General features: G+C 47.2%; 1 protein-coding gene across 1 annotated transcript in view; it reads left to right on the top strand.

Annotated features, from left to right (window-relative positions):
* Positions 1–16,359, top strand: part of LOC125440942 (villin-1-like) — a 33,135-nt gene that overhangs the window by 7,911 nt on the left and 8,865 nt on the right. The window contains 8 exon segments of the mRNA XM_048511124.1: positions 30–128; positions 3,167–3,320; positions 4,345–4,445; positions 6,345–6,482; positions 6,932–7,090; positions 7,975–8,154; positions 9,826–9,971; positions 14,844–14,988. Coding sequence (XP_048367081.1) covers positions 30–128; positions 3,167–3,320; positions 4,345–4,445; positions 6,345–6,482; positions 6,932–7,090; positions 7,975–8,154; positions 9,826–9,971; positions 14,844–14,988 — 1,122 coding nt within the window.

Here is a 16,359-nt window from a genome sequence, read left to right as displayed (position 1 = left end):
AGGGGTATTTCTCATGTTCTTTCCGACAGGACTGTCACATTCTAGACCAGGGAGGTTTTAAAATTTACGTCTGGCGAGGGAAAGACTCCAGCAAAGAAGAGCGGAAAGCAGCATTTGGCCGAGCAGTGGTGAGTTGGCTTGCAAGGCTCTCTTCTGTATCTTTGTTTCAAATGCCCAAGTCTCCTTGGCTGTAAAAATGTGAATTCGTGCCCTGCTAATGAATCTTCCCCTCCATCTTCCCCTCCCCTGCAGATCCCTTGTCGAGATGCTATTGGATTGAGTGTGTTGGTCCCAATCCTGCATAACTTGACAACACATTAGATTCCATACAAAAATGAAAACGTCAGGATATAGAATTTTGCACCTAGTCCACACCAAACGGATGCGTGTCATTTGTCTCAAACGTGTGCATGTACCTTCGGGACCGTATTACCCCATATGTCCCTACTCGGCCTCTGCATTTAGCAGAGGCCAATTTGCTGGTGGTCCCTGGCCCCTCAATGATGCGACTGGCCTCCACTCGGGCCAGGGCCTTTTCAGCCTTGGCCCCTGACTGGTGGAACACTCTCCCTCCAGCTGTCCGGGCCCTGCGGGGTCTTGGCGAATTCCACAAGGCCTGTAAGACTGAGTTGTTCCACCGGGCTTTTGGAGTATCCAGTCGCTGAGAGTGCCATCCCTTTTATTCCTCCGGTCCGGAGTTCCCATTGTCATCTACGGGACCCACTTTTCTGTTTTGCTTCCCTGCTCTCTGGGAGGGTTTTAATTGGGGTTATTGCATGACGTCATCTTTGTTAATCTTATCGCTGTGTTTTAATTTAATTTTAATGGGGTTGTTTGTATGGGTTGTTGTACACCGTGTAGAGCAGGGGTGGGCAATTATTTTTTCCATGGGGCCGCATAAAAAACAGAAAATATTGTGGAGGGCCGGGCCAAAAGGCTGAACTCAACTCTGCATAATAGGGGCTGATAAGTGACAGACAGGTGCACTGGTGATCAATCCCTTTTCTGAATCAGTGGCAAACAGTTCTGCATACAACAACACTATTTGGCACACAAGAATCACAGGCTTAACCTACCTGCATAGCTTCGTCCACTGTGTATTTCGCAACCAAGCAAGTGGGGAGACTTAAGTCCCTTCGACCTACTCTTTTTTTTTTTTCATCGACTGGTGTTTTTTGTCTCAAGAAGCCGGTTGCCTTGGTATGCCGGCTTCTGTGGAGTCTTTCATTCACCTCTCTCCCCAGCAAGTTGGGAGGCGCTTTTGGGATAGTCTCCACTGTGCCGGGCAAGCCAAGGCAACCAGCTTCTGCGGGTCTTTTAAAGGCACCTTGCTCCCCAGCAAGGCAGGGGGGCCAGTCAGGGTCATCCGGCGGGCCAGATGTGGCCCGTGGGCCATATAATGTCATGTTTAATTTGTACCGGTGCCTATTGTGCCGCTGTATTATTTGTTATTAGTTGTTATTGTTGTAAACCGTCCTGAGCCCTCCAGGGGAGGGCGGTCTATAAGTTTAAATATAAATAAAAATAAATAAAATAAAATAATGTCCAGGTCTGGTGTAAAGGAAGTTATGTTGTACAACGCTCAGAGCCCTCCGGGGGTAGAACGGTATATAAAACCCATAAATAAATAAATGAATAAATACAATATGGTCACACTTCTGGGGGACACAACAAAGGGACAGGTGCCAAGTAAGATAATGTAAACCACAAATGCACAACAATACCTAAAATGCAGAAATACATGGCCAGACCACATATGTCCTCCTTTTGGGTTTATTTGTTATTTCCAAATTACTTTTTAAAAGTCTGTAACTGCTTTTGGCACCAAAATGTCACTGATGAATTATTTTAGCAGGGCCTGTATATGGGTCAGCCCCATCCAAAGGGGGGAGGAGGGCTTATGGGGGCGCCGCTGCCTTGCGCTGGACGTTTGCCCTCCCCAAGGCAATTTGGGGGGCCCATTGCAGGTCGCCTGTCCCAGAACCCAAAAGTCCGTGCTGGGGCAGAGCTGCAGCGTGGGAGGGTGGAGGGGGGGCGCTGGGGCATTTCAGGGGGCTGAGCTGGCTACTGTTGGCACCACCTGGGGGCGAGAGCTGGGAGCACGGTGCCCAGAGGTAGGATCCAGCAGGTTCTCACCAGTTCCCGGGAGTGGGTTACTAATTATTTGTGTGTGCCGAGAGGGGGTTACTAATTTGGGTCTGCTTTTCCGTTAGAAATTCCACTAGGTCCAAAAATCATGAAGTCCTGTTGTTTCCTATGTGGCTGGTTAGCGAAGGTAGAAAATGGGATAATTCTCCCTGTTGTTGGGCTGTTTTAAAAACAGGTTTTAATAATATGGTAAAGTTCCTTGTTTAAGGAAAGTCTCCTTCTTTTGATTTCTAGAAACAAAATTAAATATTTGAAAGTATTAAGCATTTGACAGGCAGTCAATTAGAGGAGAAGTAGTTGTTTCTGTTGGCAGTAGACAATAGGACTTTCTATAATGAGTTTAAATTATGGACAGAAAGATACCAGCTGGAAATTTATATTTATACTAGCATTTTTATTGTATTTATGAGATTTAGCTTTTACTGTTTTATCGCTGCTTTTAAAGATTTAGCCATTTTATGTTATATTATGTTTATTGTTGTACACCGCCCGGAGCCCCTCGGGGATAGGGCGGTATAAAAATCTAATTAATAAATAAAATAAATAAATAAATTAGGAACTTTTTTACAGTAACTGAGAAATTATTAATGCCCCGCCCCTGGAATGCCCGGCCACGCCCACAGAATGCCCCGCCCAGCCCCATTGGCGCTATGCCACTGTTTGAATCCCACCACCATGGGAACCTGTTACTAACATTTTTGGATCCCACCACTGACAGTGCCCCAACCCACCTCTCCTGCCACAACCCAAAGTGTCACCCCAGAAGCCACATTCTGAGGGGCATGGTGTGTTGTGGTGGGTGCAAAGAGCAGGGGAGAGTTGAGAGTTGTTCGCTACGGGTGGAAATCTTTCCACCTGTGGGATACGCACAGGAGGAGCCAAGTCACAGGACTGTGCAACCCGGTCTCTTGACCGTATCGCCAGCAAACGATGACGGTGCTCTGAAGCCGCAGTGCCCGCTCGGCACCGATTAAGTTTCTTTGCTCGAGACGTTTCTCCGTCTTTGGGATTCTTCCAGGGTTTCATCCAAGCCAAAGGGTATTCTCCCACAACGAATGTCGAAGTTGTGAACGACGGAGCAGAATCGGCTATGTTTAAACAGCTCTTCAAAAGGTGGACCGAAAGAGGGGAGACGCAAGGACTCGGCAGGACGTACAGCATTGGCAAAATCGGTGAGGCAAAGACAGCCGCATTTGTTTCTTCAATTTAGCTGTGGCCCAGGGCCGGCTCATGGTTTCACGTACCTTCCAATTTGAACAATGTCTTCAGAGACATGTGATGTTTATATGAGAGGGAAAGATGTATTTGGCCTGGATTACAGACCTTACCAAAAGAGAGCCATCTTGGTGGCAGCAGTGGTGTAGGAGGTTAAGAGCTCGTGTATCTAATCTGGAGGAACCGGGTTTGATTCCCAGCTCTGCCGCCTGAGCTGTGGAGGCTTATCTGGGGAATTCAGATTAGCCTGTGCACTCCCACACACGCCAGCTGAGTGACCTTAGGCTAGTCACAGCTTCTCGGAGCTCTCAGCCCCACCTACCTCACAGGGTGTTTGTTGTGAGGGGAGAAGGGCAAAGAGATTGTCAGCCCCTTTGAGTCTCCTGTAGGAGAGAAAGGGGGGATATAAATCCAAACTCTTCTTGTTGTTGTTACAGTTGTTGCTAGTAAAAGGTGTGGAATCTATGGACCCCAGAGCCTCAGATAGCCTGAGGACCATGGTCCAGCATCAGCCCCTGCCAGCATGGCCAATTGACCATGCTGGCAGGGGCTGATGGGAATTGTAGTCCATGAACATCTGGGAGTGCTACATAGGTTCGCCAAATTTCATTGGTGATATAGGTGTGGGTTAACAGCAGGTGGGTTCTTCAATCTTGGAGAAACTCACTGATCTTCGCATTCCCCGCGCTTTCTCCATACAAGTGGTGCAATACATTTATCTTGAAGTGGAATTGCATTTTTGTCTCCCTTTGCTCTCCTACACATGAAGCCTGCTTTTGGGTGACCTTGGGCTAAGTCCTCTGAAGTTCTCTGCAGAACTTCTGCTCTTCAGCCCCACCTGCCTCACAAGGTGTCTGTTGTGGGGAGAGGAAGGGAAAAAGAAGTTTGTCAGCCACCTTGAGATTCCTTACAAAAGAAGAAGGTTCGGTATGTGACTTGCAGCATATGTGATCGAGATGTATGTTTTGGGTCTGTTCACAGCCAAAGTGGACCAAGTAAAATTTGACTGTGCTCAGTTGCACGCCAGACCCGAGCTGGCCGCCGAGCAGCGCATGGCAGACGATGCCTCTGGGAACGTGGAGGTGAGTGAATGTTTTTTAAGGTTCTCTTGTAGCATCAGTGATATTTCTGCCCTAACCCCTCCCTACCTTTTTGGAAGCAGCGGCTTAAGACCTGGGAGCTTAGGACTAATAAAAGGAAACACTTTTTCACGCAACATGTGATGGGTGTTTGGAATATGCTGCCACAGGAGGTGGTGATGGCCATTAACCTGGATAGCTTTAAAAAGGGCTTGGACAGATTTATGGAGGAGAAGTCGATCTCTGGCTCCCAATCTTGATCCTCCTTGATCTGAGATTGCAAAGGCCTTAGCAGACCAGGTGCTCGGGAGCAGCAGCAGCAGAAGGCCATTGCTTTCACATCCTGCGCGTGAGCTCCCAAAGGCACCTGGTGGGCCACTGCGAGTAGCAGAGAGTTGGACTAGATGGACTCTGGTCTGATCCAGCTGGCTTGTTCTTATGTTCAGATAGATAGATAGATAGATAGATAGATAGATAGATAGATAGATAGATAGATAGATAGATAGATAGATAGATAGAGAGAGAGAGAGAGAGAGAGAGAGAGAGAGAGAGAGAGAGAGAGAGAGAGAGAGAGAGATCTGCCAGCCGCAGAAGGCCATTGCTTTCACATCCTGCATGTGAGCTCCCAAAGGCACCTGGTGGGCCACTGCGAGTAGCAGAGAGCTGGACTAGATGGACTCTGGTCTGATCCAGCTGGCTCGTTCTTATGTTCTTATGTTCTTATGAGCTGCAGGCTTGTGTGGAGTTGCTGTGAAGGTGTCAGGAACGAAGCCTGGTGTTTAAGAAATATTCTCATGTAACCTGATTGATATGTAACCTGGTTGATATGTAAAGGGACTTTCTCTTTTTCCTTCCTTTCTTCCTCTGATGTTTATAGCTTTGACACCGATTGTAGATAACTAGCTAGCGACCCTGGGGAGCCTCTCTTATGAGAAACAGGATGTACCTGTTGGCCTGAGGGCGGAGGAGAAGCAGGTGGCCCATCGCCGCCTTCAGGCACCTAAGCCTGATAGATGAACTGAAACTATCCAGTTCCCAGCAGAGTGAAATGCAGCAGAGTTAGAAAAAGAAGTTATTCTTTAATACAATTCTGAATGTAAAAAGTTAGGCTACAAAACCCATGTTTGGCAAAAGAGGAAGACAAAAATAGTCACGTGCCAAAAAGCTCGCACAATAATAAAGCGAGGAGTTCCGCAGGGCCTGTAAAACGGAGTTGTTCCGCCGGGCCTTTGGAGGGACCAGCCGCTGAAATGGTGCCCCACCCCCCCAGTTAGTTCTGTCATCTTGATCCATCATCTACTGGGATTCTGTCCTCCCTCTCTCCTGGGGAGAATTTTAAAGTGGGGTGGCGGACGCCTCTATTACTGTTATTCGCTGTTTTAAAGGTTTTAGTAATTTATTTATAATTATGTTTTATGTTGGACACCGCCCAGAGCCCCTAGGGGACAATGTATATAAGTTTAAACAATAAATAAATAAATAAATAAATAAATAAAACAGTGGCAGCCAATAATGCATCATAAGGCTACCAATCTTGATCCTCCTTGATCTCAGATTGCAAATGCCTTAGCAGACCAGGTGCTCGGGAGCAGCAGCAGCAGAAGGCCATTGCTTTCACATCCTCCATGTGAGCTCCCAAAGGCACCTGGTGGGCCACTGCGAGTAGCAGAGTCCTGGACTAGATGGACTCTGGTCTGATCCAGCAGGCTAGTTCTTATGTTCTTATGTTCTTAAGGACAAGAAGGAGAGTAAAAAAGAAAGGGAAGAGGAGAGAAGAGAAGAGCATACAAAACTGCATCATAATATGGAGAGTGAGACAATGAAGGTGACCCTCGGTCAACCAATTAACTGCTCACCTGTATGTGTGTATGTTTATATACAGATGATTTTTTGTTTTTCTAGGTGTGGCGAATTGAGAATCTTGAGATGGCCCCAGTAGAACCCAAAACCTACGGGCAATTCTACGGCGGAGACTGTTACCTCGTCTTGTATACCTACATGAAATCCAACAGACCCAATTACATTATCTATATGTGGCTTGTAAGTAGAAGCTGGACAGAGACAGACCGCTTCTTCTCACCTTTCTGCGACCTGTCTTCTCTGTATTTCTGCCTCTTTCTGTTAGAGGTGGCTTATCTGGAGGCTTATCTTGGAGCAGCAGTGGCATAGTGGCTGAGAGAAGGTGCACTCTGATCTGGAGGAACCGGGTTTGATTCCCAGCTCTGCCACTTGAGTTGTGAAGGCTTATCTGGGGAATTCAGATTAACCTGTGCACTCCCACACACGCCAGCTGGGTGACCTTGGGCTAGTCACAGCTTTTCAGAGCTCTCTCAGCCCCACCTACCTCACAGGGTGTTTGTCATGAGGGGGGAAGGGCAAGGAGATTGTCAGCCCCTTTGAGTCTCCTGTTGGAGAGAAAGGGGGAATATAAATCCAAACTCTTCTTCTTCTTCTATATGTTGAAGGCCTTGTTCTCTCTTTCTCTCTAGGGCCGCCACGCTTCTGTGGACGAAATCACCGCTTGTGCTTTCAATGCCGTGGAGCTGGACAGGAAACACGGGGACGAGCCCGTGCAGGTTCGAGTGACGATGGGGAAGGAGCCCCGGCATTTCCTCGCCATCTTCCAAGGAAATTTGATCATTTATGAGGTAAATCCTCGCAAGCCAATGTCGTGAATGAAGTCGTTCTGTTCAGTTGCAGGAAGTCGAACACTCTTGACTGCAACTGCTTCTCTGGAAGGGAGTTTTAGCCCCTTAGAAGAAGAAGAAGAAGAAGAAGAAGAAGAAGAAGAAGAAGAAGAAGAAGAAGAAGAAGAAGAAGAAGAAGAAGAAGAAGAAGAAGAAGAAGAAGAAGAAGAAGAAGAAGAAGAAGAAGAAGAAGAAGAAGAAGAAGAAGAAGAAGAAGAAGAAGAAGAAGAAGAAGAAGAAGAAGAAGAGGAGGAGGAGGAGGAGCAGGAGCAGGAGCAGGAGCAGGAGCAGGAGCAGGAGCAGCAGGAGCAGGAGCAGGAGCAGGAGCAGGAGGAGGAGGAGCAGCAGCAGCAGCAGCAGGAGGAGGAGCAGCAGGAGCAGCAGGAGCAGCAGGAGCAGCAGGAGCAGCAGGAGGAGAAGAAGAGATTGGATTTATATCCCACCTTTCTCTCCTGTAAGGAGTCTCAAGATGGCTTACTTTTCCCTTCCCTAACAACACACACACACAACAGACACCTAAGGAGTAGGTGGTGTGGGCTGAGAGACCAGAGAGAACTGCAGGACTAGCCCAAGGTCAACAGCAAAATGCAAATGTAGGGGAGTGGAAATAAGACATTCAGGTTCACCACATAAGCTCTCTCAAGCTACTCAGGTGGGGGAATTGCCTCCCGGTCCTCATAGATTAGAATCCACCTGCTTTTAACAACCAATGCACCACGCTGGTTGCTGTCACGTCTTGGAGATGAGCTTGGCTAGTAGGGTGAGTGTCTAGGGCCTCACCTGGAGGTTAAGTAAATGGCTACAATTTTATTAATGCTCCTTCATTAATCCTTTCTCTTTTCCAGGGAGGCACAAGCCGGGCTCAGAAGAGTGAACCAGAGCCTGCCGTCCGTCTCTTCCAAGTCAGAGGTACAGGGGAATTCAACACGAAAACCATTGAGGTCCCAGCCCGGGCCTCCTCATTGAACTCCAATGATGTCTTCCTTCTCAAGACTAACCAAGTCTGCTATCTGTGGTGTGGAAAGGTAAAAAATAAATTTTGAAGTTCAAAGCATACACAGTGTAGACATCTTTCTCCCCAGGAAATAGTCCCTCTAACCATTTGTGCAAAAGTTCCCTACTTCTGCGCAGAATGGAGCCGCCTGCAAGAGCTCCCCCTGCTGGCGGCCACCCAATCTGCACAGCACCAGTACGGCATCTGCGCGGCCGTGCAGCTTACAAGCAATATTGCTCCTGGAAGACACGTCAAACAGAACTGTGTTGACATATCAAAAAACATATATAAAGCCATACAGGATTGCATAGCTACTTCAGTTTAAAACAAACTTCAGTTTAAAACAAACTTCAGTTTAAAACAAACAAAGCTAGAAATCATACTGAGGGTTGACACCAAGAATCACTTCCGTTGCCAGCTCCAGGTTGGGAATTCTGAAGATTTGGGCATGAAGCCTTGGAAGGACCAGGGTCAAGGAGGGTAGGGAGCAGTGGTGGGATTCGAATAATTTAACAACAGGAGCAGCAGTGGCGTAGGAGGTTAAGAGCTCGTGTATCTAATCTGGAGGAACCGGGTTTGATTCCCAGCTCTGCCGCCTGAGCTGTGGAGGCTTCTCTGGGGAATTCAGATTAGCCTGTACACTCCCACACACGCCAGCTGGGTGACCTTGGGCTAGTCACAGCTTCTCAGAGCTCTCTCAGCCCCACCTACCTCACAGGGTGTTTGTTGTGAGGGGGGAAGGGCAAGGAGATTGTAAGCCCCTTTGAATCTCCTGCAGGAGAGAAAGGGGGGATATAAATCCTACTCTTCCTTTTTTCCCCTTCTTCTTCTTCTTCTCCTTCTCCTTCTCCTTCTTCTTCTTCTTCTTCTTCTTCTTCTTCTTCTTCTTCTTCTTCTTCTTCTTCTTCTTCTTCTTCTTCTTCTTCTTCTTCTTCTTCTTCTTCTTCTTCTTCTTCTGGTGGTGGTGGTGGTGGTGGTGGTGGTGGGATTTAAATAATTTAACAACTGTCTGTTTACAAGCACCATTTTAACAACCGGTTCTGCCGAAGTGGTGCGAACCGGCTGAATCCCACCACTGGTGCAATGTAAAGCCATAAAGTCCACCCTCCAGAGCTGCCATTTACTCCAGGAGAACTGATCTTTGGAGATCTGTGAGATCTCCAGGCCCCACCTGGAGGTTGACAACCTGATGGCTGTTCAGGTGAGCCGTGACATTTTGAAGCCCTTTCCAGACAGACACCCAGTGGACATAGCATCTATTGCCAGCATTCATTTCGTCTCTGGGATAATTTCCTATGGCTTCAGTCATCAACTTGATTTCTAAATGGAACCTGTAAACATGGAGGCTGGCAGGGTCCTTCTGCGTGCCAGTTGCCGGAGGAAGTTTTGGCTTCCTTGCCTTGCTTGGAGGCCTTCATAAGAACATAAGAACAAGCCAGCTGGATCAGACCAGAGTCCATCTAGTCCAGCTCTCTGCTACTCGCAGTGGCCCACCAGGTGCCTTGGGGAGCTCACATGCAAGGAGAACTGGTTGGCCACTGTGGGAAACAGGACGAGCAAGGCTGAAAGGCAATCTCTAAATAACACCAATCAGTAAATAAGTCTGCTCTTCCATTCTTCTGGGTCTGGGATCCTAAGGAGCATGCCTACAAGCCTCCTCTCTTTTGCACTGACTTGGGATGGTTTCATGTTCCACCCCCAGGGTTGCAGTGGGGACGAGCGAGAGATGGCCAAGACCGTGGCTGACATCATCTCCAAACGGGACAAGCAGACCGTTCTGGAGGGCCAGGAGCCGGCGGAGTTTTGGTTGGCTCTGGGAGGCAAAGCCCCCTATGCCAGCGACAAGAGGTGAGATTGGGGGACGGTGAAATGGATTGTATTGCCGATGCATGCAGAAAGGCAGGCAGGGTGTCCTGAGAAAATCCCCTAGGTCAGCGATGGCGAACCTTTTCGAGACCGAGTGCCCAAATTGCAACCCAGACCCCACTTATTTATCGCCAAGTGCCAACCCGGCAATTTAACCTGAATGCTGAGGTTTTAGTTTAGAAAAAACGGTTGGCTCCGAGGCGTGCGTTACTTGGGAGTAAGCTTGGTGGTAGTCGGTGGCTTTGCTTTGAAGCAACCGTGCAACTCTCTTTCCGGTGGCAACGGGTGTCAATACGACCCTCTAGAGGGTTTTATTCAGAAGCAACCGAGCTTTACTCCCCGGGTAAAGTGGATGGCGCTTTAGTTCTTCACATGAAAATCAGTGGGGTTTAACAGCGCTTAACAGGGTTACCTCCGCACTGCTTCCCCAAAACTCGGTCTTAGGTTTAATGCTAATAATCGAGCCAGCGGCCCAGACCAGCCTAGATGTGTGTGTGTGGGGGGGGGGGGACTCTGTTTGTGCGTGCCCACAGAGAGTGCTCTGAGTGCCACCTCTGGCACCCGTGCCATAAGTTCACCACCACTGCCCTAGGTGTACCTGCTCTTTCCTGCCCCTCCTTAGGGCTGTTATTCACTCTTAGGTCACATGCGCCAGAGATGAAGGGGTGCTAACCAGCCCTTTCGCTGCCCCATCAGTCCCAGTATCGGGGGTTTGCTGAAATAACCAGCAGTTGTGGGAGCTACCCCCAGGTCCAGTGGGTAGATGACTCTCTTCCCCCAGAGTGGGGTCCGTTTCCAGGGATGTTATAGTGGTCAGTGGCTTCGTGTCTCCCTGTCGTGTGTGTCAAAAGCAACAGAGGGCGAGGGGGCTTCTTTTCCACCTGAGCCCGGAGTGCCAAAAATCCTCGGGCCAGGCACGACCTTGCCGCTGCTCTAAACTTCTCCTTCCAAAACCACAAATCAAATTGAAGAGTGATTTCTAGGAAGCCTTTATTGGCATAGACAACAGTACATCAATAATAAAAAAACGGATTAAAAAGCATATACAATACAGGAAATAAATGTTAGGTCGAAGGAAATCTATAGGCGTTTAGTAATTTCCAGGAGAAAGCCTGCCACTACCATACAGAGAGAAGGATCAGGGTTGTCCAACAAGTAGCGTAATCTAGTTAAATCGGGGAGATGGGGTAAATGTAAAGGAGAAAGTTTCACATACTTGGATCTGATTTCCTCTACAGTGTGTAGGAATTGGTGACCGAGGAGATTCAACTGAGCCATCGCTTACCACCCGGGCACAATCTTTTTGCTTAGCTAAATTCGAAGAGTTAGGTGTGTCACATGCTGTCATCGATCTTGAAAGGACTGGGGGAGACAATGAGCGGACTCGTGATGATGAATCAGAAGTATTTATTGGTCCCAGCAAGTGCCTGACTGTAGCAAAACCAGTTCTTCTGGGCTATGGGGAGACAGTTGCCTTTATCCCACAACATTCCTGCCATAAATATCCCCCCTCCCGAATTGTCATGGAATGTGGGAAGGACACTACAGGAAGAAGGTTGTTTGGCCGTTGAGCAACTCAAGGCCAGCACAGTTGTAGTTCTCAGCCACCTGCCACCTCCCCCATCTCCTCCACCACTACCCCCCACTTGGGAAGGCGCCAAAGTCGCTCCTAGTTAGCTACAGTTACAAGCATCAAAACACACTGAGAGCATACATACATACATAAGCCTTTGTTGGCATAGTCAGAAAGAGTTACATAAATCGGGAACAATTGCATGAATACCGCCGGTGAGTGATAAAATTTGTCTCCCACGGGGACCACAACAAATACGTTCTACTGGGAACTCTCAACTATCTCCGCAATGAAATTGGTGATCTCTTCACAAAGACCGGGGTCCGAGTTGTTTAACAATAGAGATAACCTAGTCAGATCAGGCAACCCAGATTGGAAGAAAAAAATGTAAGTTGGTATATTTAGATCTGATGTTATCAAATCTGGCGCAGTGCAAGAGTTGGTGAGTCAGGGTTTCAACCACATTCAGTGAGAGCAAAGAGAACGATCATAAGAACATAAGAACAAGCCTGCTGGATCAGACCAGAGTCCATCTAGTCCAGCTCTCTGCTACTTGCAGTGGCCCACCAGGTGTCAGTCACAAGCCTTTATTGGCATAAAATAAACATACAAAATCAGCATACAAAATTTGCCCATTATTGCTCACAAATTACATTAGACACTGGTACTAAAATACTAAATACTAAAATATATACATGGTCCTTCTGTAACTATAGGACATTCCTTCAGCTAAGTTAACTCACTTAAACGTCATCGGATACTGACAGAAGCTAGAAAAATTACTGCTGGCTAGCATGTGGTCATAATCGGCAACATAGACATTGGTTGGTATTCCATCTAGAGCTTATCGATCTATTATTGTTAGCAGAAATTTTGCTACATTCTCACTACTAACTGTGGGATCCATGTTGTTCAAAAGCCATAGGTATCTTAAGAGCATCAGTTAGATTGTTATACAAGAAATGGGATAGAGTGCAGATTGTGACATCTCTGATTTTTGCAAACCTATACACAATGAAAAGAGGGTATGATCGAGGTGTCTCCACCTGACCCATATATGCATGCTAACATAGTCTCCTCTGTTTATCAATGTGTTGATATCTGCCATAGAGCAGCATAGAAGGCATTAGATTGAATCTGGCCAGTGTTAAAGCTCTTCTTAATTTAGGGTTGGTGATCCACTGTAAATAATTGGCCATGTGTCCTTGTTCAATTGGAATAAGAACAGGGTCAGGGGGGAACCACGTTTTCGCCGTTCACCGCAGCTGTTATCATATCCCCGACATACCTTTCTTCCGTTCTAATAAGCTTAGTTTTCAAAGCAGCTATATGCGTTCTGATAGGGACTAACGAACTCTAAATGAAAAGCCAAGAGTGTTGATTTTTTCCCTCAACTAGTTTCAGCCACCCAGAACTTTGCATATGAGAATTCGGAAAGCATGAGGTGTAACAAACTGGAGTGATCCTGCAAATAGTGGATACGTAGCCAGTATCTGGACAGCGTTCTCTCCAGCCAGGCCATCGTGGCATATGATATTTCCGTTGCCTCGAGTTCACGTAAAACATAAGGGCATGCATATGAAGCAATAACAATTTGGTGTCTTGTAAGCCCATAATTTTGTGGAAGAAACGGGACTGGGCTGTGTTTATATTTTTGTTTATAGTCTTCGATCAAATAGGTGCTCCATAGAGGGAGCTTTTCGAGAGCGCATTTAGCATTGAACACCTTCAATGCGGATGGTATACCTACTGGTGGCCCACAGTGAAAAAAGAAACGCTGAATTGCTAGGGCACTGTTGTTAGCTGCAGCGAAGTGCTAATTTCCGTATGCGTACTGCCCAATGGTAAGGTTGCTAGTAAGAGTTATGCCCAAATATTTGAACTGGATTGCTTGTTCCTATATGGGTCTGTTATTGATGGTCCATGTATGACTAAGGGGTCTTCTAAAGCGAAGACCATTATTTTGGTTTTTTTCATAGTTAATTACCAGTTCGTTCCTCTTTACAATATTCCAGCACAGCAATTTAAGAGACTGCAGTGAGAACCAACCTTTAGTGTGGGAAAAAAGAAGAACCGATTAATAGATCAGCATACAATGTAACGAAGGCACGCAAGTTTAGCCATGCTGGTGGATTTGGGACACAATGCCCATTGTGGCCTTCTGGAGGGTTGGCACTAGATCACTAAGGATATATATATAGCATTATTGAAATGTGCAAAGTGGGGGGCAATGTACAAGCACCTCCTTTGTTTGACCCCTCTAGTTGTGATGATATTTTCTGTGAGCGGTTCTTTCATGTTGCGGCTCTTATTCTGCCCGTGCTAGTGCCAAGTGTGTAGCTTCTGTTTTATAAGAAACAGTAAGTCACCAGGGGTCCATGTGTGCGCCGTCAATTTTCTCCACAGTAGGGCTCTAGATATGGAGTCAAATGCCCCTTTTAAATCCAGGAAGGCTGCAAACAGCTTCACGGTTATTTATGAGTTATAGTACTTTTGTTGTAGCTAGAGGTGTGCTAAAACTGTTACATGATCCAGTGATTTGATTTATTTTTAGTGAATCCAATTTGCTCCGGTCCTATTGCTTCTGGCTTCGTTTTGACCCAACAATCACCCTCTCCACTCTCCTGCATAAGGAGTAGTTTTGCTTTGTATGCGGTTTGCAAGCAATTACAGATAATAGGCTTATAGGGACTTCATAGTAATTGAAGGTTGATTAGTAATATCACCCTTTACTTGTGAATTGGGACAACTATAGACAGCCAGCCACATCTTTGGGATGCTGACCCGTGTTATTTACATGCGGTAAAATAAAGGGAAGCCAGGATTTTGTAGCCCACCACTCGGGTGAGGATTTAAGTATTTCTGGTATTATTGCATCAGGACCTGGGGCCTTACCAGGTGCCTTTGGGAGCTCACATGCAGGATGTGAAAGCAAGGGCCTTCTGCGGCTGTTGCTCCCGAGCACCTGGACTGTTAAGGCATTTGCAATCTCAGATCAAAGAGGATCAAGATTGGTAGCCATAAATCGACTTTTCCTCCATAAATCTGTCCAAGCCACTTTTAAAGATCCACTAACACGTCAGACAGTAAAGGCAGTTGTGTGTCCCCCCCACCCCCGCACACACACACAGTTGTGAATCTCAGCCCCTTTTCCCAGCTCTTTTGATGGCCGGATGAATGCATCCTGACACGATTACACCGTAGCTTACTGAATACGATTCAGCATAAACTGTGGGAAAGGGATTTAATTCGCCCGTCTTCCTACCTCTCTGACGGTCCAGGTTCCAAGAACCAGCTCCCCACTACCAGCCTCGCCTGTTTGAGTGCTCCAATCAAACAGGGCAGTTCATCATGACGGAGATTGTGGATTTCTGCCAGGATGATTTGGATGAAGACGATGTCATGCTTTTGGACACCTGGGATGAGGTGAGCGGACCCTTGGCGATGGGATTCTAAATGCGCGCTCTTTCATTAAGCACGGATTATTTTTTTTGTTGTGAATGCAAAACGCCATCCAAGATCACAAACACCATATGGTCGAATCCCCACTTGAAATTTGCACGCAGATCCAAACCTGTTGGTTGTGAAACTGTGTCCTCTTAATCGGTGTTTTTCCCTCCCCACCGCAGCGAGCACACAGCAGACACACCCGGTTGCAGAACTCTTAGCAATCCCCACTACCAGGCGAGCTCGCTTCGCCGGTCTCCTCTGATTGGTTGGCATACCTTGATGGGGCGGGACCTTTTCCCACTGCGGAAACGTACGTTGTAGGGGTGTGATAAAAAAACAGCGTGTAAAAGTTTAACGTTTAACTGTTTAACTGTGCAAACAGTTAATCGTTACCCGTGTAAACCATGAATGATTCAAAGTTACACATTTGACTGTTTAATGTTTGCATCCCCTTCTGCTGGCCAATCGCAAAAGTGGAAATGAAACCAAGGAAAGGCTTCGTGTGCATCGCAGTGCCAATTGGTTGCCCATAAATTTCTGCATCAAGCACTCCAGGGGTGGGAAACGAAGTCAGGGGTTTCCCAACCTCTCATCCACTTCCCCTTTGGATCAGCTCTGGAATCCGAAAGTTAATGGGGTCTGTGCCACTTGCAACCAGGTCCTGCTGGAACACAGATTAACGGGGAGAACGAGCACCAGAAATGGAATCTGCCACGCAAGCCATGGGGAGGTCATCCCTCAAACCTGGCTAGTTTGTGTTCTGAAACCTGGCTAAGACGGTAGTGGGGATTCGACCATATAAGGATTACGAAGCAGAACCAGGGACTGTAAAACAGTAGCTTTTCACACTCTTTGATCTGCAAGCAATTGCTCCAGTTGGCTTCCAAAGCCATCTGTCCAAGCGTCCACGTGACACCGACAACCACACATCCACTCTCTGGGGCTTCCCTGCTTCACTCTGATCTCTGCCAAACCTGCTTTGCCACAGTTTTTCCTGAAAGATCATCGACAAAGCGGGTTGTCACGCTGCCTGGTTAGGAAGGTGTGCATTTTCAGACTTCCCCAGACATCTTTGCTGTTTTCCTGCTGGAATCTGCTTCTCCTGCCATTCCCCCTCTCCACCACCAGAGGGAGTTTTTTAAAAATTGCTAGTTGCTATAGCTCTACAATGTGATACTGCTATAGCAGCATTGCAAGCACCAATCTAAAAAGCCCTCTCTGCAGGTATGGAGAGTGAGAACAGTGGCTGCACGTGGATGATCAAGGAAAGTGTATAGCATCCCTTGGCAACTGGCAGAAGGCAGGGGTGGGGGGAGACTTACCAAGAGTAAAGAGTGTATTGTCGAA

Source organism: Sphaerodactylus townsendi, linkage group LG11, assembly GCF_021028975.2.
Source record: "Sphaerodactylus townsendi isolate TG3544 linkage group LG11, MPM_Stown_v2.3, whole genome shotgun sequence".
In the NCBI taxonomy this organism is placed as follows: domain Eukaryota; kingdom Metazoa; phylum Chordata; class Lepidosauria; order Squamata; family Sphaerodactylidae; genus Sphaerodactylus; species Sphaerodactylus townsendi.
The sequence above is the reverse complement of the archived record's forward strand: the minus strand, read 5'-3'. Positions and strand labels throughout refer to the sequence as shown.